This window comes from Prorops nasuta, unplaced genomic scaffold (genome assembly GCF_024137725.1).
Source record: "Prorops nasuta isolate Cenicafe-Biocafe unplaced genomic scaffold, Cenicafe_Pnas_1.2 PNAS00031, whole genome shotgun sequence".
Taxonomy (NCBI): Eukaryota; Metazoa; Arthropoda; class Insecta; order Hymenoptera; family Bethylidae; genus Prorops; species Prorops nasuta.
The window spans coordinates 1,794,073-1,817,542 of record NW_027116828.1 but is presented as its reverse complement, the minus strand read 5'-3'; the positions used below and the strand labels follow the sequence as shown (position 1 = coordinate 1,817,542).

Here is a 23,470-nt window from a genome sequence, read left to right as displayed (position 1 = left end):
GTCATCCCTACGCATAGCTGTAATATTTGCGCCAGATTATCCAATCATGTGATCCAGCCCGTAAATGATAATGTTAATAAGCCTGTTGCTGCATCAACTGCGTCGGGGAATAATGCTAGTGCAATTCCATCTGCTGAGCCATCACTGGCTGTGCTTTTTGCTGGACTTAATGAGCGTCTTGATACGATTAGCTCTAAATTAACTAAAATTGATGATTTGGCTGTGAAAGTAGATTCCTGCATTGCTAAGCTCGACTCTATGTCATCTCGTATTACTGAGGTTGAGAGCACGGTTGGTGAGCTGAAAGTCACCTGTGACAAGCTGAATTCTAGGGTCGGTGTGTTAGAGTCGACTTCGCGTGAGAACTCCGTAATGCAGGATCTGGCCGTTGATTTACAATCAAGAATTACTCACTTAGAGTTTGATTGCAATAAGACTCAGCTACTTTTCTCTGGCATACCTCAATTCAAAGATATCTTAGACGCTAAACTTATTCTGATCATTTTCAAAGTCCTCTGTCTTAACCTTGGGCCGGAGGTTATTGTCAGTACCAGACGTCTGCATGCCGGTAAGGCGAATAAGCCAGGAACCCTTAGTGTCCAATTTACAAATGAAGCCACTGCTTCAAGTATAATCTCAGCTAAGCGTTTACGAGGTAATCTCACGGCAAACATGATTGATGCATCATTCGATAAAACTAATGTGTATATAAATAAGTTTCTGCCCCCTGCTTTATATAAGTTGCTAAGTGATACCCGAACTGCGGCTAAGAAAGCGAATTATGAATTTGTATGGGTGGATGATCGTGGTAATGTTAAGGTTAGAAAATCCAGATCGTCACCGGTTATTAGAATTGACTCTAAAGCTGATTTCTCTAAACTGGTCTTATGAGGCTCTTCCCCCTCTACTTCATCTATCTGTTCACACACTGTGAGCGACGTTTTGAAGATATGTCATGTTAATGCGCAGTCGATACCGGCTCACCTTTGTGAATTTAGGAATTATTTTGTAAATCAGTCTTATGACGTCATCATGGTCTCTGAAACGTGGCTCACCCCGGTGATTTCTGATGATTTTATTGCGTTACCGGGTTATCGTGTCTTGCGTTGTGACAGAGCTGTTAGGAGGGGTGGAGGGGTCTGCATTTTTTACCGTGACATCTATAATGTCAAGCTAATTAGATCGTCTTGCTCTGACACATATATGCCCAGGGTTGAATACTTATATGCTGAGTTAATTGCGAACTCTACTAAACTTTTCCTTGCTGTGATATACCGTCCTCCACGTATTGCTTTTGGCCAGGATTTGGAGGATGTGTTTATGGATGTTTCTCAGAATTATGCTTGCAAGGTTATCATGGGTGATTTAAATACGGACCTTGATTCGAACACACCTGATTGCGCTTACTTCCGCCGTACTATTGAGCTTTCCTCACTTTATCTTGTGCCTTATCTACCAACCCATCACACCTCTACTTCGCATACATGGCTTGATGTATGTATTGTGGATGGTGATGAGAAGGTGCAAAGTTTGTCTCAGGCTGCTATGCCTTTTCTTTCCGGGCATGATCTGATTGATATTGTATACAAATTCACCATGGTTACTCCACATCCTGTTTCCGGCATACGTGGTAGGCATTGGGGAAACCTCGCGACATCTCAGGCGGTAGCTTCTCTTGCTAATTTTAATTTTAATGAAATATTTGTTGCGGGTTCTATTGATGGTGCTGTTGAGACGCTGAGTCACGTGTTGACGTCTCATTTGGACGTGTTTGCACCTAGTTTTACTTTTACGCCTTCAAAACCTCGAGCTCCATGGTTGACCTCCAGTGTTAAGGAGGTAATAGTATATAGAAATAAACTTCGTCATAAGTTGCGTCGCCTATCTCACGCTTCATTGGCCTATCAATCCCTACGGTCGGATTATGTTCTTGCTCGGAATAGGGTTCGAGGTATGATTCGATCTGCTAGGGAAAAATTCTGTATTGCATCCATAAATCGATGTTACAACCCTAAGTCATTATGGAATTGTCTTCGCAATCTGAATATTGTTCCAAGAAGTTTACGCGTTGCTGCATGCAGTTTTGAGCCTGATCGATTGTGTTCCTACTTTTGTAGTTTTTTCAAGGGGTCTCTGACTGGTTCTGATCAACTGTCTTTCCCAGTTGATCTAGTGCCATTACCACCTTACAATGGGGATAACTTCTATTTCTACCCAATTGACCTTCCGACTTTCCTCAGGTTCTTCAGATTTTCGGACTCGCTCTTAGCTGGCAGTGATTTGCTTTCTTCCAGGCTTCTGCAGGCTTGTTCTACCTCGATTCTACCTGCCTGTTTTGAGATCTGCAGCCTTTCTCTATCGTACTCTTATTTTCCGAGTAGCTGGAAGCATGCTTATATTACTGCGGTCCCTAAGGTGAAGAATCCCACTGAGATCACTGACTTCAGGCCCATATCTATTATCCCTGTGCTGTCTAAAATCCTAGAGCGTATTGTACATAAGGACATTTTGCGTTATCTTAAAGATTCGGACTTTTCAGACGAAACTCAATATGGTTTCTGTCAAGGGCGCTCTACTCAAGATGCCCTTATTAAACTCACGGATTACGTACGCCTGGGTATTGATAAAAGACAGGTAACAGTGCTTGTTCTCTTTGATTTCTCTAAGGCTTTTGACACAGTTAACCATGTGCTTTTGCTACGCAAGCTTTCAGCTCTTGGTTTTTCGGAATCTGTATTGCGGTGGTTTTGGTCATATTTGACGGGCCGAAAATGTGCTGTTCGTTGTCAGGACTCTGTTTCCTCATGGCATTCAGTTACATCTGGTGTACCTCAGGGTTCTGTCTTAGGCCCTTTGCTCTTCATACTGTACACGGCTGACGTTGCCTCTGTTTTTGCTGACTATCTCCTTATACGCTATGCAGATGACATTCAGGTTTGTGCTCGATGTAATCCTGGAGACGTAAATCAGTGTGTTACCAATCTTAATGTGACTATCACTAGGTTTGTAGATTGGGCTAGGCGCAATGACCTGGACCTAAATCCCTGTAAAACCTCTGCCTTGATTCTTGGCTCTTCTAGATTTATTAATGCTATGGACTTTGGTTGCATTTCTCCTATTATCGTTGATAACTTTCCCATTCCGTTTGCTACATCGGTACGTAGCCTGGGAGTTATTATTTCCGCTACCCTGAATTGGAGAGAAACTGTAACGGCCATCTGCGCTAGGGTCTACCGTACATTGTATCAATTGCGCTCGAATCAGGCTTGTCTGACTTCTAATTTGCGGCTGAAACTAGTCATAACGCTTATTTATCCTATATTTGATTATTGTTCACTCGTACTAACGGATATAAGCGGTGTCGAAAATGTTAGACTACAGCGAGCTCTAAATGCGTGCGTGCGGTTCGTGTATGGTGTGAAGAAGTCAGATCACATCACACCTTACTTTAGGGGAGCCAGTCTGCTGAGAGTCGAGGAACGGCGTTCTTACTTTCTTGGTATTGCTATGTATAAAGCCTTTTACTTGCCGCAGCTTTCGGTTTTTGGAAAACCTGTTCAGGAACTTATCTATCCTGTGTCTGCCTTTTGCAACACCAGGCGTAATTCTCTTGACCTTAAAGTTCCAATCTGTAGAACGGCTGCATACCAGGACTCTTTTATTTCATCTGGGGTTCGATTATGGAACTCTTTGCCTCTTCGGATTCGGCAGACTGCTACCCTCAATAATTTTAAGGATGCGCTGTATCGCCATATCCTCAGTGGGGATACCAACTAGGTGCTACCATTGTTATGGTTCTTGTTATTTTTAAGTACTTTTTAGTTTTTAATGAAAATTTTTGTTATCTTACTTTTTATGGGTTCAGATTTTTTTTATCCATTTCCATGTTAATTCTCTTATTTTTGTAGAGCAATTACTTGGGGGACTTGCCAGATTTTATCCTGGTGATCTCCCCCCTTATACAATTGTTATAATGACATTTATTTTTTTGTATATTAATTTAATTTTGTAACTTGATTCTTCTTTTGTACATGTGGGGCCTGCCCTTGTATAATTAAATATATCTATCTATCTATCTATCTATCTCTCACTCCCCATAGCCAAAGCATTTCCTCCGCACACCCGCACCCTCCTCATCACCCAATAAACCCTAGCTCTTAAGAAGACACTTCCCCCCGCACACCCGCACCCCCCTCATCACCCAATATACTCCAGCTCTCAAGAAGACACTTCCCCCCGCACACCCGCACCCCCCTCACCTCCATGTCACAGGAACCCAAGACACTTCCCCCCCGCACACCCGCACTCCCCTCACCACCGTGTCACAGGAACCCAAGACACTTCCCCCCCCGCACACCCGCACTCCCCTCACCACCGTGTCACAGGAACCCCCTAGCTACCACTACTGATGAGAAAGAGAGAAAAAAATAAGGATAAACAATCAAAAGAAAGAATTTATCTGGAGGTGTTAACGAGCTCCTCCTATTAACTTCGGGGAAGGCTTGAGAGACAGATATCCCGGAAAGGAAAATAAATTATGTCTGGAATGATATTTAGGGAAACTATCCTCTTAGTGTATTCACTGGCGGGTTCCCCGTGTCTTTGCAGCTAGCTGCTTTTCTGAGGTGGTCCTCGATTGGCCAAGAACGCGATCCTTATTGGCAGCCCACCAGACTTTTCTTTGGGCCTTTTCCATTGGGCTGCGAATACGTTCGTAGGCCCAGGCACCTGGAGATGGTAGATCTTCCGTCCACCGCAATTCTTCTGGTCGGGGCGGTTGGGGCAGACCCTGGTTGGACCAGTACTTGGGAGCACACCTGGGACAGGTCTGCACTGTTTCAAAGGCCCATCCGCACTTCGTACAGTAATGGATCCAGGTATCTTCACGGCAGTTCGGCCAAGTGTGTCCCGGGAGGCGGCAGTTCCAGCAACGGTCGCGTGGACACGGCCCTCGCATCCACCACGAGGTTTGCGGAATTGGCCTTTTGGGGGGCTCTAGAGCAGTGGCGTTAGAGGAGACTTCGCCGCTTTTCAGGGAAATCCCTTCATCTGTCTTATTTAGAGACAGTGTGGCCAAACTAGCAAGGTCGGGGATATCTGGTCTTTCCTCCCCTTGCGCGGTGTAATATGAAGCCGTATCATCTTCCGAGTCCTCCGCGGTGGTCTCGAGATCGGTCCAGCTCCTAAAGGGTCGGCGGGATTCCGAATCGAGGAAATCTATTGGTCGCACTAGTAGGGTGCCTCCTCCTGAATATTCCTCGTATTCAGCCCAGTGTGTCTTGTTCTCGGCATCCATCGGGGGTCTCGTTATTTTCTCTGCCATTGCTATAGTTGGGGTCATGATAAGAAGAGAAAAGAAAAACTGTATTATTGGATTATAGGAGTAGTGCTCCTGAGCGCATAACCAGATCCCATTACTTCCACCCTGGAACCATCAATTACTAAAGGCGAAAAGTTTGGCTATGCATGCTGAAGATGACAACAAAGGAAAAGATTAGAGGATAGGGACTATCAACTAACAGTACCTAATATGAAGGAGAAGGAGCTTAGAATAATAGCGAGGACAATGGGTAACACCGATCCGCCCATGTTAATACTTGTATACCTGATGAACAAAGACAGAATAATAACTAATTACTTAAAAAAAAAGGAAATTAATGAAATGCAATGTCACACAATGATATTCTCATATGCATACTTCTGACTCTCAATGTATATGAAGATAATAAAAAAAAAAATAATAAATTTTCTATGAACGTGCTCGGAGACGTCCGGACCACGTTTTTCGTAAATCATCACTCTTGCGAGGAAGTGTGGGTGAACTGGAAGGTTGTGTTGGTGAGGCCACTTCTTCTGAAGGGTTAGTAGCTTTTCGCTCAGGGTGTTCCCTTGTCGAGGTATTAATTATTGGCGCTTCAGTGTGCAATTCATTTAAATCATCCTGAATTTCTGGATAGACCGCCACGAAAGGTTTTAAATCCGAGATATGCACTTGAGGGCTACGACGTGAGTCTGGGTCGATCAGTTCATAAATGACTGGAGAAATTACGCGAGCAATGGTATATGGCCCTGAAAATCTGGGAGCTAATTTAGCTGCAGAGGATAGCGTATGGTTTCGTTTCCAAACGAGGTCTCCGGATTTGAATGTCAAGTCTCTTCTACCCTTATTATAGTAATTAGCCTGGCGTACACTTGCTTTTTCCATTTGTCGCTTTACAATGTCATGAAGGTGTTGCATGCGCTGTAATCGCTCTGCCCAGGCGGTGGTCTCAGTTAGTTGTATATCTCCTGGGTTTGTTTCGCGAGCTTGCGGGTCCCTAACACATTCGATTTCTCTTCCAAAATTTAAAAAGGCCGGAGTTACACCAGCAGACGCATGGAAGGAGCTATTGATAGCAAATCGGTATTCGGCTAAATGAGTGAGTATCCCACTCACGATGGTCTTGCCCTAAGAACGCTGTGATCATACCCTTTACTACACGATTTACCCGTTCGACAGGGTTAGCTTGGGGGTGATATGGAGCTATCATAAAATGGCGGATACCGTGCCGGTCAGTAAATTTTCGCACGTGTTGGTTGGCGAATTCGGTACCATTGTCTGAAAGTAGTACTCTGGGTGTTCCCCATCGGTAGATAATCAAATCTTCAAACGCCGAAAGTATAGTTTGAGCATGGGCTTTACGTAACGCTTTTATCTCAACCCATCGAGTGAAGTTATCTAGGAAAACTACGATATAACGGTTTTGAGATTTGCTAGGGGGTAGTGGTCCCATGATGTCTACTGATACTACTGTCCAAGGGCCCTCTGCTACTCATGGTGTCATCAGTCCTGGTGGTGGAGCTTGGCTGACTTTGGTCCGTTGGCAAACATTGCAGGCTCGAACAAATTTGCTTACATCTTTATGTAGTCCTGGCCAATAATAATGGAGATTCAGACGGTGAATGGTCTTCGTAGTTCCCAGGTGTCCAGCGGAAGGTTCTTCGTGTGCTGCAGCAATGACTTTGGGTCTTTCCTCGCGAGGCAATACCAGTTTCCAGGCGTTCAGATCACTTCCTAAGGTTTCATGCCTCCTTGTTGGTTTATGGCAATACATGCGGTCATTTTCTATCTTCCAGGTGGGAAATGATTTGGGTGATTGTTTTATCTGGGTGGTTCGTTGTTGGTACCATTTGTCTTGAGTCTCGTTGATCGCGGCGAACTCGTCTTCATTCGGCACATAGTGATCATTTTCGAAGGCTCTTGAGAGGTTATCTGGAACATGGTGCATAGCTCCCTTTCGATGAACTACGGTATAATCGTAGGCTTGTAAAGCTAGAGCCCATCGAGCTAGGCGTCCGGTAGAATCTTTTAGATGATGTAGCCACCTAAGACTGCTATGGTCGGTTACTACGGTAAAGGGATATCCCTCCAGGTATGGCCTAAGCTTTTTAATAGCCCAAACGACGGCTAAGCATTCCTTCTCTGTTACGGTATATTTACACTCTGCTGAAGTTAAGACGCGATTGATGAAGACAATTGGATGTTCTTCCTCGTCGATCTTCTGGACTAGTACTGCGCCTATGGTGTAATCACTGGCATCAGCTTGTAGATAGAAATGGTTTGAAAAGTCTGGTCGGGCTAGAACTGGGGCCGTACATAGGGATTGCTTCATGTTGTCAAAAGCTCGTTGTTGGTCCTCCTCCCAGTGCCAGGATACATTTTTCTTCAGTAGTTTGACTAAGGGTATCTTTTCCTCGGATAAATGTGGCAAGAATTTTGCATACCACCCTATCATTCCAAGAAACCTACGCAACTGTTTTAATGAAGTAGGTGGAGGGTAATCTAGTATGGGCCTTACTTTGTCAGGATCCGGTATTAGACCGTCTTGATTTACCAAATATCTTAGGAAGCGAACTTCCGCACAGCATAATTGACTCTTCTCCCAGTTGATTTCTAGGTTAGCCTTTTCGATGATTTTGATGACTCGCTCCAGCCAGGTCAGATGGTCCTTGAAGATGGTAGTGACGATGATGATATCATCAAGATACGCGAACACGTTAGGTTCTAATTCGGGACCGATTAGGCGATCTATGAGTCGTTGGAATGTAGCGGGTGCGTTGGTCAACCCGTATGGCATTCTGGTAAAGTGAAATAGGCCTTTCCCTGGTACGATAAATGCAGTGATTTCTTTACTGGACTCTTCCAAGGCGACCTGAAAGTATGCTTGACTTAGGTCCAACGTGGAGATGTACTTGGCCAATCGTAACTTGTCCAAGATGGCCTCGATATGAGGAAGTGGGTAAGCATCCTTCTTCGTAACAGAGTTAACCTCTCGATAGTCAATACAAAAGCGATACTTCCCGTTGGGTTTAGGGACGATCACTGGACAACTGGCCCACGAGCTAGAGGATCGCTCGATGATTTCACTGGCTAACATCTTATCCACTTCAGCATGTGCTATTTCATAGATCTTAGGGGATATTCTCCTAGAGCGTTGCCTAATAGGTATATTTCCCTGGACATCAATTCGGTGTTTTACCAAGGGCGTTATTCCGGGTTTGTCTGATACTGGATTGGCATGTTTCTTCTTGAATTCTTCCAGAATAATCTCCTGTGTCCTATCCAATTCAACCAGGGCTGCACAATCAGTGGTATTCCTCGCTGTGGCTTTAATTAGGCTCTTCGGGAAGGTGTGCCAATATCCTCCTGCAGTCTTCCAAATTCCTTGGCGCAAGTTAATTATAATTCCAAAAGCTTTTACGAAATCTATACCTAAAACGCAGTTATAATCTAGTGTGGGAGCGGCCCGAGCGGATAGGATTCGTTTCTCGCCTTCAATTGAAAACTCTATAAGTGCGTCTCCTGCCGTGGCACATTGACTCCCATCACCCAAACGTAATTTACCTGCTTTGGAAAAATCCAGAAAATCTTTAACTAAATAAATAATACTACTACCGATATATGTGCGTGCGGCGCCAGTGTCTAAAAGAGCCCTAAACTTTTCGGGACCTATAGTGACCCATAAGTAAGGCCTTTCGTCCTCGACGCTTGGTTTACGGATATCTTTCCGGATCGGTAACACGGTGGCTATTACAGCTATTCTTTCCATGTTGTTCCCTTTTGATCCTCGCGTTATAAGTGGAATCCTGCTCACATCATTCGTACTCCATACATTTTCTAAATTATTGATAGTTACATCGAAGCGTTTGAGGAAATCCATTCCTAAAATACAATCCAGGGCAAGGGTAGGGATTACACTAAAGGGAAAGTCCGCGGATTTATTACCTACTCGTATTCGGAAGATTATGTCCGTGGAGATGGCGCAAATTTGGCCATCGCCTACCTGTAGGCAATTTAACGGTGCTAGGTGACTATCTGAGGGAATCCCTGAAGCTATTCGAGCATTAATATAACTTCGCTCAGCTCCAGTATCTACCAGTCCAAGACAAACTATTTCCCCAATTCTTACTTGCAAATAACCGCGGAAATCGGGAGGTGCTACTAAGTCACCCATTAAGTTTGGAGGGACCGGCCTCAGAGACACACTAATGCTTAAAAAAGAAATAAAATTATTATTAAATCTAGCTACTTCTCTACTAATGGGGGGATCGCCGCTATCTTCTTTCCTCTCCTGATATCGCGCTGGTAAATTATACGAGTCCTTCTTCAACTTGGATGATCGTTGTTCCAGACACGAATCTTCGGCTCTTCCCTCTAAGGCAGCTTCAAATAGTAAACTGCTATCTTCATTTTTTAAAAATTTATTAAGGCGGATTCCCTCGGAAGGGATATCCTGTTTATTCGTGGGAGTAGTCCTATTGGTTTGTACTAATTTGCTATCTTCAGCCTTGTTCTGGTATGGTCCTAGATCCAAAGGAAGTTTCTTTAAGGTGTTGGGCCTTGGTGGTTAGCTTGAGGCAGCGCTGGCCCCATTCGCTCGCCTCCATTGGCGTTTCCCGGCAAATCGTTATAGTTGTTTACGGTTGGCGGTATGTTTGAAGCAAATACTCTCGGTCTTCGGGGAATAGTACATTCAGGAGCCCAATGACCTAATTGTTGGCAGTTATGGCAAGGGCTATTCTCCCGGGTGTGGCGGATACTAGGTGTCGTATCGGCTGTTGGCGTATTGGTGGTGGTCGCTAAATTTGGGACTAGGCGCCAGCTTATAGCTCCTGGTGGTAGCGGAGGTACCAACATGTATTGTGGCATCCCCTGTGAAACGACTGGTGTGGTGTTGACAGTAGGGGTTCTCTTGTTCTTGGGTCCTTTCCCAAATCCTCCCGATTTCTTCTTAAGAGTCTTTGCTTCTCCTACGCTCGCTAAAGCGGAATCACTTTGTGATGATGTGTCTGTGGAACTCTTAGGTTTGGTTTTCTTCGCCTGTTGTTTAGGCCGTTTCTGTTCATGACTGGGATTTCGTGTCTGTTTCTTCCTCATCCTCTAGCGGGGCACACTTACTGGTGGTTTTCGACGGCCGGACATAAACTGCACTAGGAACCGGTACTGTTCCGGTCTGATTGGTGGTGCTTCGGCGATTTTTAATTTTCGCCCATTGTTGCTCCAATTCTTGACCAAGTCTAACTAGCCTCCGACTAGAAGTGATTTCACTCTTAAGGAAATGCCTAGTATACGAAGGTAATAGGTTGTCATATATGATGGACAAACGTTTCTTGTCCTTAAGAGGTGGGTCTAAGTAGGAGAATATTGTCTCCATATTTTCCACAAACTCCCGGATTCCTTCTTGATCTCCTTGAAGACGGGAATATGCTTGTTCCTTAATTCGCTTCCTGAATTCTTTGGATGCGAATCGTTGTTTGAACTTTTTTTCGAACCTTTCCCATGTTCGACAATGTTGACCTTCTAATCGGTACCATTTTTCAGCTTCCCCCGATAGTACAACCGGCAATGCCTTGAGCAAATCGCTGTGGGCTATCCCTCATCCTTGGCAGCATCTGTCTAATCGTTCTAATAACGAATATGCACTTTCCTTTCTTTCGTTCACGTAAGAGATCTTCCATTTATGTAGTGCGTCTACTGCTCGATTTCCCCGGACTATTCTTCCTGGCCGGTGCCGATGTCGGCGATCGCTAGCTTGGGTATCGTCAGCGCTGTCCGATTGGCTTTCCGTGTCTTCTGAGGAATCATCTTCCGAGCTAGATGCGTGTCGGTTGATTATCCTAGGGCGATCCCTATCCTGTAAGCCTTGATGATGGGCAGATATTCTACGTCTTCCAGACGACTCCCTCCCACCTGACTCTGGTTGAGGGTGTGTTTCTACCAGACGCAACGCTGGCTGGTTTGGAACAGGTCTCTCGACCAGGGGTAAATGCCTAGCTTCTTGCTGTATTTCAGGCTCTCGAGGATTTCTGGCTCCATGGCTGCGATGACAAGTGTCTCCAGGGTTATTTTGGAGTGGCGGCCAATTGCTGGCTGAGTCACCAATATTTATTCCTCCGGCCGCAGCATGGGATTCCATGGATAGGCGTTTGAATTCTTCTAAGGTAGCTTTGGCGATATTTTGGATCCGCGTAGCTTCTTCTTCTTCCGGTGACAATCGGGTATTTCTTCTTCGCACCGTGGATGTTGCTGCAAAGCACCTTTCTTGGCCATGAGTCATGGAGTTTAGCAAACTCGCTAGGTGATTTCCCCTGTCTTCAAAGGGGGATAGTCCTCTTGATCCCGAGGGTGGAAGTGGGTCCAATCTCCAGCCTGGTGCCGAGGTTACGCGAGGCAGAATGTTTAGTCCAGGAATGTATGTGCTGGCCGTGTAAGGCAATATTGGCGAGAATCGTTGGACTTCGGAAGGAATCGATCTTTGTGAACAGCTGACCGTTTGCACTGTGGTGTTTATGGACGCCATGGTAGTCACCGTAGAGGTTACTACAACCGTTGACACTCCCCCAGCTGCTACGGTGATCGTTGTGAGTTCGGCTGGCGTGAGTGTGTTAGTGTCTTCCACCGAATTTTTGTCAGGCATATTGACTTGAGAAGGGGTGAATCCCTCAGCTCCGGCTTCATCTCTGTTCGGATCCCAACGGGCTGCAGTAGGGCCAAGCTCCTTACGCTTTAGATATCTAATTAGCCTATCTTGGAGTTGGTTTAGTCCCGAGTAAGAATTCAGGCTTTCTTCTTGTAAAGTTCTGACTAAATCGCCAAATGGTAATGTCATCACCTCCTCTCTAATGACCTGTTCGGTGCGTTTACTATTTTGTCTCTTCTGCGCACTCTTATCTCGACTTCCACTGCTTCTTCCAGACGAACCCATTTTATGATTTCCGGTGTTCAGGAGAGGATGGAGAAAGCTGGCCGACAACGTATGTCTATGTTGGGGTGAGCTGATTAAAGGTATAGTTACTTGAACTATCTAAGCCTAATTGCAAATAGTACGGTTAACTTAAACAGTGTACTCACTTGAATAATGAAGCTGAAAAGGGCAAAAACAAGTATAAAATCTAATAACGAGGCGATAATTACGCTTAGATGAAAGAAGATAATCTCGAATATGGTATAATATACAATAACAAAAAAAAATATTGATAAAGAGTCTTATTTATTTATCCTATAATAAGGGGGTTACCATCAACCAGAAATTTCGAAGTCGCCAACTTGAGGTTTCCTCAGTGGTAAATGACCCAAAAATTGTCTGGTATGATAAATATGGAAAGAAAGATAATAAAAGAGGAAAAAAAAGTAATTGATTTTAGGTGACCCTTCTTGGACTAATTGGTCACAAGGAAGATGCACACGGCCGACCTTAAAATCCGTAAACTTTATCTAAGTTGCGGATTTATTTCGCCAGCCGTCAAGTAACAGATCTCGAATTATTCGTTTTCTACTTATAGTATGGATTACAGGGTTTCCTCTATTTAGGGTTATCCCTTAATCATACCAATCAAAGAGAAAAAAAAAATTTTTTTTTCTTTCTCAAGGGTGTTTATTTGACCCATCGAAAAGGGTTCAGTAATCTCTGGATCGCTTGATACTTGCAAAATATATATATAAAAAAAAACGGAACTCGATAGTCAGGTATGCATATGTATCATTAAATAAAAATTTTAACTAACTACTTCTACACACACAGAAAATTTCATGCAGGAAATATCCTCGAGCTCGTCGGCGCTGAGAACCGCTGCGTTAAATGTACGCGTTGAATACCGCTGCCAGTACTTGGAACTTATTTTTCCCAGTACTGTGTAATATTCCCGTGTAATATTTCGACTTTCTATAACGCGTATCAAAACACGGCGAAGCAGCAAGCTCGAGCGCGCGAACGTAAATAAACGTTGTTTTTGTCCGCGACCTCGCGTCATCTAAGCCTACACGACCGATGCTCGACTCCAAGTTTCCTACAATAAACTTATTATTGACTGAAATATAATATTTCAATAACGGTTAATAGCTATAATAAGGGTTAAATACAAATAACGAAATTAATTAATAAAAGAAACGTAAAATTTTATCCCCTAAGCGTCTTGGCGGGCCCCACGTTGGGCGCCATTTGTGACGTCGTATTTCGCGGCCTGGCCAATTTCGTGCTTTCACTCAGGTTATTACCTAAAAACGAGAAAGTAACACTTAAGGGCCTTGGTTTGCCAGGGGATAGGCAGAGACCAGAACCGACGCACAAGGCACACGGAGGGAATTATTGGCCGGGTACTCGAATAAGTAAATGCTCAGCTTCTGAAAATGCAGCTTACTTTAATTTTTGCGGATCAGCAAACGTTCTCATAATTACAATAGGGTATTCCCTACGTTGTATTACAATGGTAATAGCTGATTGTATAAATTTGCTAATTATATTAACTACTTCATAAGGAAAAGGAGAATAATTATAATCCGTCATTTTCGAGGAGTTGGGCGCCAGCTTGCTAGATCCGATACTGTGACCCTCCGCGGCTGACCGGCTTGAGATTGTCTCTGGGTGTGGACCAAGACGCTTCATACGCTAATCTGAAAATAATATGGGGGCGGCTAGGGCAGTGCGATTCGCATAGGCACGCGTCGGGAGGACTTCGAGGGATCTCTATACCGCTTTCCTCCGACGAGGGACTATACCTCGTCTTGTGTGTATTCTCGAAATACAGGGGGCTCCCTACGCGATTCGCGGCCCATAACACGGACTTGCTACTTTCTAAGGCGTTCCCGGAAGAATTACATAATAATACTTAACAAAAAGGATTAATGTTCGGACTAATATGTCCCTCCCGATTTGAGGCATTGTCACGCAGTCGAACACGGAACGGCTACCCGCGCCGGACGAAACTCGAGAGAAGAGATAGAACAAAAACAAAGACAAATAATAGGTCCTGATTTCTCTGACGGAGAAATCAGGTTTACCTGGGATCTAGTACTACTTAGGCGATAGTAACAGGATAAGAGGTGTTGCATGCTCCAGTGCGTGTCCTCCACCACCAAGTTGACAGTTGCACCTCCTGCGATGCTCCTAAAGCCTGGTCTACCATTTGATGCTCTAATATAACACTACCACCTCTAGGGCAATAACTACAGGGCAATGCCCTTACCGAAAGACTGGGTCTCGAAATCAAAATCAAAAGGGGGGGCACGTCCGGGCGCAATGATTCCCAATTTACGAGTAACTCGGGGGTACAGCGACACGCGGGATTATTACAATTGCGCGTGCGCGGATCGACCCCCTATCGACCCGCGATCGAACCTATTACGCGTAATGATCGCGGGGACACACAGGTGGCGCCTGCCCCTCCCTTTACAAGAACAAGGAGAAGGCAGAGCATAGCGACAATTACTTGACGAACAGATACTTCGTCACAGTACAAACAAATATTTCAAATTAAATTATGGTAATGCTTGTTTGGAAGATGTGAAACATTCCAAATAATCCTCATTTACATAGAATACAAATTGACCAGTGCTTGGGTTTGCGCTATATAATTATATGATAGGAGATGTTTACAAAAGTAACAATCATATATATACAAACAAATATTTCAAATTAAATTATGGTAATGCTTGTTTGTAAGATGTGAAACATTCAAAATAACCCTCAATTACGAATAATAGAAGTTGACAAGTGCTGGGATTTGAGTTAATTATACGATAGGAGATGTTTACAAAAAAAAAGACATACCCAAGTATTAAAGATATTTAAACTCAAGGACGTTAGGTTACCACGAAATAAAGAAAATGAGGATGGAACAAAGTCAAATGTTGGTAAGTAAATGAAATGATTCATATTCTTTGAAATATTTAATTCCATTGAAGAATTTAGATAAAAGATCAATTTGATTTTAGGTTTCCTGGTAGTGTTGTCATTTAGTATTTTATAGTCACTGTACAAGTCTATTACAGAAAATAGTAATACTTGTGCTTTGACTTAAATACATTTGGTACAATTGAACTAAAAATCCAAGGAGGAAGGTTCGCACATATACCGACTAATGGAGTTGAATCAAAAATTGGAATATTCACTCCTGCATTCTTTGAGACTTGAAACAGGCCAAGATGAAAACTTTGAAAGATTGGCAAAGTAAGAAGTGACCAATATTCACAAAAAATTCATCCATTGCTCAGCCATGATTTAAGGATGAGACTCATTGGATGAAATTCTGTAAAGTTGAGTTAATAAATGTTGATTATTTTCCTCTGTTACCTATGCTAGTATTCTAGGCCAAAGGCAGTATACTGGTCATTGGTATGGATGAAAAAATGCACGTTTATTCTCAATTGAAACTCAGGCCAAAAATTAATGGTTTCCACTCCATTTTGCAGCAACAGAAATCCGATCAGTTTCAACAGTATATAGAAATTAGCAAAACGAATATTTGAGGACTCTGGCAGAGGAAATGTTATAAGGACGACTCGCTAATGTATCTCCTATGTCACCTTTGTCAAAAATTAGCAGCATAAATGTGAGAGTAATTGGTGTTAAAAGAAACGTGGTATGCAAAACGACAATTTCAGCTTTGAATATATGCTTGATTGTAGCTTATTCAAAGCTTTGTGAATTGCTTGTCCAGGCTTGCCCCAGTATCAACTCAAGTAGTTGATGAAACTAGTGAAGTCTAGCAAGGTCAGATGGTGGTAAAAAGTCAAATGTTGATAAACAGAAAATGTAAAATAATTAAAACATTCATTTTACTTAAATATTTTTATATGTTGAATGTATGTTTATTGATAATGAAAAATTTAATCAAACTTTTATTATAGTGAAACTGAAAATATTAAACAAGTAGCCGGGGCATTAATTATGAAGTTCATTTATGCAGAATGCATTACAAATATCAATAAATTCAATTTTTTGACTGTGATATTTTTTCAATATGAATATATATTATTTTCTTAGTTAAGCGCTGCTGCTTCAAAAATGAGAAGTGTGGAAATTTTCTTTAAATTCTGTAGAAAAATTAAAAGAATTATTTAATTTTTTGAATATTATACTCTTACAAAACGTTATGAAATCCCACAAAAAACAGACTTCGCCTGTAAAAAAGGCGACAAGTACATAAACCATCTAGCATAAATAATATAGTAAAATTATCCAATTAAAAAAAGTAGTGAAATCCAAATATTAGACAAGTGTATTTTTTCACCTTAGCAAAAGTTAAATATTTGAAAAAAAGGGAACAAAAAAGTTACTTGCCGGGCTCGTAATGTCCATGCACAGTGAGAAATAGAATCGTCTGTGGTTCGGCTAACTTCACTCTGTATTTTAACATGAAATTTGCTGTACTACGCTATAGCTGAATCTCACAAACGATTCAATTTCCCACTGTGCATGGACATTGCGGGCCCGGCAAGTAACTTTTTTGTTCCTTTTTTTTTCAAAAATTTAACTTTTGCTAAGGTGAAAAAATACACTTGCCTAATATTTGCATTTCACTTCTTTTTTTAATTGGATACTTTTACTATATTATTTATGCTAGATGGTTTATGTACTTGCCGCCTTTTTTTACAGGCGAAGTCTGTTTTTTGTGGTTGGTTATAAACACAAACCTCATCTTGGAATAGTTCACAAAAACTTCAAATATCATGTCTTCTTTTTACAAATTTTCCTATAGAATTTTAGAAGGTAAAAGTGGATGAGAGGAAGAGTATTTTATGAAAACTTGTATGATAGCTGTTAAAAATATGTAGACAATAAGAATCCACTTAGAATAAATGTATAGAAAATAAAACTGTTATTAGTCAATAAGTATCAAATGGCGTAGTGGGGCTAAGTTTCAGTCTCGTCACTCGAAGGACCCAGGTTCGATCTCGATCAAAGGAAGAACTTTTTCTAGAGCGGAAGAATTATAAAAGTATCTATACATTGATAATAAGAGATAAAAGAAATAGGAAAAAAGGAATTTGCATTAAATTGGAAGAGGAAAAATTGCAATGATCTAGCATTCGGGCACATTAGTATTTGCAGTCAGAGATGTTAACTTGTGGGAATTCGGTATCCCCAACACGCCGCCACTAGCTAGCACGCACGCAGTTCCAGCGGTACATCGGTGAGCCAACCCCACTACTGTCACCACTCGCTGGTCACGCACACAGCTACATCGATACGTGCGTGTCTCGGCTTTCGCCGTTAAAGTTCGGTTAGCTCCGGTGAGGTATGAGTACGAGAGGGATGAATATACTTTTTTCTCGGACCTCTCTTTCGCTCTCTATTTCTTCCAAGTTTAGCCAACGAGCCGCGCCAAACTCCTTTTCCACGGTATCGGCCGGCTCGATGCAATGGGAAAATAAATTTACTTTTTGCCAATTATAATTCATGAAAATTTTTAAATGTTATTACAATTTAACAATTATTCTGAAAATGGTAAAAAATTATTATGAAAAATAAAATAAAAGTAACAAATAAATAATATTGTCCGTGACAGTAATTGAAAGAAAGAATCCTTGTTATATTGCACAAAATCATCACTGAAGTGTGACATTTAAAATTCATCAAATAAAAAAAAATTATACGAAAATACATTAAAGATTGATTAATATGAAAAAATGGTTAAAAATTAGGTAAACACTCGACCATTCTCTTACAATATCACTGCACCGATAGCAATTTGGATTTGTAAATATGACCAAAATCATTAATATGTACTATGAAATGCAAAAATCTGACCTAATTTCTATGATGAGAGCTTAATAACAGAAAATGTGAGGCTTCTCGGAAATTTCTTCGGTTATTTTCCAGTATGGAACACCTAAGCGAACTGAAATATCCTAAAATAAATGCAAAAATAATAATAGGAAATAAAAATAGGACTTAATATATCACAATGTGAAATAATGTGAAGAAATAGCTCTAACCCACTATTTTCAAACTTTTTTTATGCAAAATTTGAGTGTAAAAGGTAATTCCGCCTTGAAACTTTTGCAAATTCATATATAATTGTTGATAACTAAATAATTATTGCTCCAGAATGTACTTAAAATAAAAGTTTATTGAAATTGAGTTTTACGCTATGATACTGATAAATCTGACTTTATCTCTGCATTGAGAAGCAAATAACTCAATTTCTCATGCTTCTCGGATGTTTCTTCGGCTATAATCTGGTATAATATGTCCGAATGAACACAAATAGATGCTATTAATTATCATCAAATTATGTGGGAATCAAAATTGGGGATTCTAAGCTATGCTGCAAAATAATGACCAGAAATGGCTAAAATTGTCCAATTTCGAATTGATATTCTACAAAATTGGAGTACCGTAGGGGCTTTCGGTTTGAATTTTTTGCAATTTCAGTTATGTCCGAAGAATCATCCGAGAAATACGAGAAATTCAGTTATTTGCCTCTGAATATTTGCATAAAGACAGATTTTTCAATATCATAGGGTAAAACTCAATTTCAATAAATTTACCATTAGAGCTTTCAGAATTTCGGGCAACTTCCGCTTCAGAAGAAGAGCGACTACCGCTAACCAACACAGTTTTATATGTCATCCATGTAAAGTGATGTAGCGTTTACCAAAATCTCTAAGCAAATCAAACTCCTTTAACTCATTTAGTTTTTAATTTTTATAAAATGCTTATATGTAGCCATTAATTAATAAGATTTGGTAATAAATACATAAAATGCGTTCATATTATATCAAATAATAAGTTGCGGTACAATAAACTCAATGTTTTTATATTAATCTGCGAACAAATACATTTTTTGTATTTATTATTGAGTGCAATAAGTTAATGGTGATTAAAAAAAAATCCTTGTAATGAAAAAAAATGAAAAAATCTTAAGCTTCGCCAAGACTCGAACCCGAGCCTGCCGCGTGACAAACGGCTGTCTTACCATCTGTGCTACAGTGCTCACTTCGTGTACCAAAAGCAAAACAGCCTTTTAAAGCCTTGCTACAATTCTTTCAATAACTCGTCATAAACGATTAAGAAATAGCTGCAATAATAAATACACTTATTTACACAGCATTATTACACTAAATTTATTATGTTTTTAATTTCAAGCATACATTTTGCATGATTATATGATAGTTTAACGGTAACCATGCAGTACACTAAACACAAAGCTAATCATATGCTACATTGTCGTAAATTAATTAAGTAATATTACAATATATGTTACGTGTAGTCGAATAATTTACGACAATGTAGCATATGAATAGCTTTGTATTTAGTGTACTGCATGGTTCCCATTAAACTATCACATCTTCATGAGAAATGTATGCTTCAAATTAAAAACATAATAAATTTAGTGTAATAATACTGTGTAAATAAGTGTATTTATTATTGCAGCTATTTCTTAATCGTTCATGACGAGTTAATGAAAGAATTGTAGCCAGGCTTTAAAATGATGTTTTGCTTTTGGTACCCCAAGTGAGAACTGTAGCGCAGATGGTAAGGCTGCCGTTTGTCACGCGGCAGGCTTGGGTTCGAGTCTTGGCGAAGCTTAAAATTTTTTCATTTTTTTTCATTACAAGGAATTTTTTTTAATAACCATTAACTTATTGCACTCAATAATAAAGAAAAAAAATGTATTTGTTAGCAGATTAATATAAAATCATTGAGTTTATTGTACCTCAACTTATTATTTGATATAATATGAACGCATTTTATGTAATTATTACCAAATCTTATTAATTAATGGCTACATATAAGCATTTGGTGGTAAAGTAGATTACCAAATGATAAAATGACCAAATGATATTTTCGCCAAAAAATGCTAACTTCATATTGGTCAAAAGTCGGTATTGAAGATTATCGGTAAAAACGTCAAAATTGCTGAAATTTGAGGAACTGGCAACGTTGGACAGGATAAGATATGGTGTGTGTGATAAGTAGGTTATATATGAGAGGAAAATGTCAAAACAAATAATATCAGAGGCTATAAATATTACATTGTCGACGCTCTGGATTTATCAGATAAGTAAATTTATTCAAATTAATAATTAAAAAGAATAAATCTCTTTGTGATAATATTTTTAATTCCTATAGGTGAGCAATCTGCTGTCAACATTGTTTTATACAATAATGTGAAAACAGAGGGAATACATATGCTTTGATTTCTGCACTTTGTTGTTATTGACTTGAATTACATCTGGCCTTGCATAATGAGACTATTCGATTTCAATATATAAGGGTTTACGTAGGAAGACTGCGAACAAAAACTGCTGACAGGCGAATGAAATCTATTATATCTTATGGGTAGCAGTGATTTGCTGAAATTTGAGGAACTGGCAACGTTGGACAGGATAGGATATGGTGTGTGTGACAGTAGGTTATATATGAGAGGAAAATGTCAAAACAAATAATATCAGAGGCTATAAATATTACATTGTCGACGCTCTGGATTTATCAGATAAGTAAATTTTTTCAAATTAACCCGCCAATAGGCGCGCGGGGTGTTCTGAGCACCCCAGGCATCAAAATTGATCGATAACTCTGCGACAAAATTTTTACCGACCGCGCACGTTACCATACCTTTCAAGGGGTTTCTTCCGTACATAACCTCATTCATAAAGATTTATTTTGCTGTAGCAGTTCCGTGTACAAAGCTGTTAAAACTGCCAGGGGTGTCAGGAGCACCCCACGCGCCTATTTGTGTAAGTTTTTGAATTCTCTGCATAATGGTAAGTAAAATGAAATTATTATAATAAAAGCAATATAATAAATCTCTTACTTGTCCAATATCATATCAGTTAACACTATTGCAGAATACAAGTAATACACTATGATTAATTGATTAATTGTACACTTCAATATAATAAAGTGTTTCTACACTTATAATTTATTTTACTAATCTATAATACAACGTTATTTAATTTCACTAAATATGTTTATTAGGACAGTTTTACTATTATTATTATTACTGTTATTTTTTATTATATGACCTTTATAGGCTAATGATTTAGAACGGATACAGAACATATTGAATTCTGTCTCCGATGAAGAAGTTGAAGTTGACGGCAGCTGCAGTGAAAATGACGAAGACGATCCTGTACAGAATTCAAGTCACAATAGTGAGTCAGAATTTGAAGGTGAGAGTTCGTCATCTCTAGAGCAATTGGACATAAAAAGAAGCAGTAAATATTTGTACGGAAAAGATGGTACACGATGGTTGAAAAAAGTGCCACCACGAAATGTTCGCACAAGGGCCATCAATATTATATCCTACTTGCCGGGACCAAGAGGTAAAGCAAAACAAGCAAAATCCGCAGATGAATGTTTTGCACTTTTTATAAATGATACAATTTTAAATTGTATCGTTTGTTGTACGAATATTTATATTGCACACGTTCGAGAGAAGTATGAACGTGAAAGGGATGCTAAAAATACAGATCTGGAAGAGATTAAAACTTTTATTGGTTTATTGCTTTTGACAGGTGTAACGAAATCTCGAAGCCTTCATTTGTCAGATATATGGAATAAAAATAAATTAGGCATTGCTGTATTTAGTGCTACAATGTCTGAAAAAAGATTTAGGTTTTTGTTGCAGTGCATTCGTTTTGACGATAAGAGAACGAGACAAGAACGATCCGAAATAGATGTACTCGCACCTGTAAGAGAGATATTTGAGCTGTTTGTTGCTAATTCTCAAAATAATTACAGTCTTGGTGAGTATACTACCATTGACGAACAATTAGTTGGGTTTCGCGGACGATGCAAATTCCGTATGTATATGCCAAAAAAGCCTGCTAGGTATGGCATAAAGATATTTGCATTGACTGATGCACGTTTATGGTATACGTCGAATTTAGAAATATATGCTGGCCTACAACCTGAAGGTCCTTATAGGGTTTCAAATAAACCGCACGACGTTGTTATGCGCTTAATCCAACCAATAGACAACACTCATCGCAATTTAACTGTTGATAATTGGTTCAATAGCATACCGTTAGCAGAAACACTGCTTGAACATGGCATAACTATTGTAGGAACACTAAGATCAAACAAACGTGAAATACCACCGAATTTTGTAAAAAGAAAACGTGATTTGTACAGCAGTGAATTCGGATATAAAGAAAAAATGACCCTTGTATCCTATGCGTCAAAACCAAATAAAAACGTTCTTGCGCTGTCAACAATGCATCAAACAGGAGATATAGATGCTGAGAGTGGACCGAAACAAAAACCGGAAATCATAACCATGTATAATTTAACCAAAGGGGGCGTAGATAAAGTGGATGAGATGATTGGCAAATATTCTGTTGCAAGAATGTGTAACAGATGGTCTTTGCGAGTTTTCTTTCATATCTTGGATATCGCAGCATTGAATTCATACGTAATATACTTGTGCAATAATCCAAATATGAACACTCCAAGAAAACATTTTTTATGCAGTCTAGGTTTCTCGTTAATAAATAAAACTTTAAAAAGGCGAGCTGATATGCCAACGTTACCCAAAGATATTCGAATCTCTGCAAAACGTATTTGTACACAAGGTATAGTTATAGAAGATGCTCCAGTATTGTCAAATCCAAACACCAAATCTCGTTGTACAGTTTGTCCTAGGTCCAAAGATGTAAAAATAAAAACTGAATGTTCACAATGCATGCAAAAAATGTGTTTAAAACACATGAAAACTATTTGTGATTCTTGCATGTTAAATTTACAAGAAAAAGTAGATTAATATTTTTAATATTTATGTTTAAATTCAAGATATTCTTTTTTTAATGTTTTAAAAGTTTAATACAAAAGTGTTTACAACCAATAAGAAACTCTAATACAAATAAAGTTAATATTGTTCCTCTAAGTATGTTTTCTTTTATTCATTATTTTGTGCTACTTTGCGCCCTCAGAAAATTTGACCATTTATATATTTTATAATAAAAATGCTATTATATGATTTGTAAAACCTTTAACTTTATTATAATAAACGTTAAAATCATTAATAAAAATTATTTCAGTATAGGATTGTAATTTTATGAAAATTGTGCAATTTTGTACTACAGGAAACAGTCATTTAAAAGTAACAGGGTTTAATGGGTATAAATTATTTTAAATTTACTGATGATGTTATATATCTAAGAGGACATCCTACAAATGATATTTATTGAAAAATAAAATTG

General features: G+C 39.8%; 2 protein-coding genes across 2 annotated transcripts; one reads left to right on the top strand and one right to left on the bottom strand.

Annotated features, from left to right (window-relative positions):
* Window positions 1–5,749: 5,749 nt before the first annotated feature.
* On the bottom strand, window positions 5,750–6,595 carry LOC136782980 (uncharacterized). The gene is made up of 2 exons (XM_066742757.1): window positions 6,545–6,595; window positions 5,750–6,448 (listed from the first exon to the last, which is right to left on the bottom strand). The coding sequence occupies exons 1-2, from the start codon at window positions 6,593–6,595 to the stop codon at window positions 5,750–5,752; spliced, it is 750 nt and encodes a 249-aa protein (XP_066598854.1).
* An 8,547-nt stretch (window positions 6,596–15,142) lies between these two features.
* LOC136782979 (piggyBac transposable element-derived protein 4-like) lies at window positions 15,143–23,031 on the top strand. The gene is made up of 2 exons (XM_066742756.1): window positions 15,143–15,169; window positions 21,301–23,031. The coding sequence occupies exons 1-2, from the start codon at window positions 15,143–15,145 to the stop codon at window positions 23,029–23,031; spliced, it is 1,758 nt and encodes a 585-aa protein (XP_066598853.1).
* The last annotated feature ends 439 nt before the right edge of the window (window positions 23,032–23,470 follow it).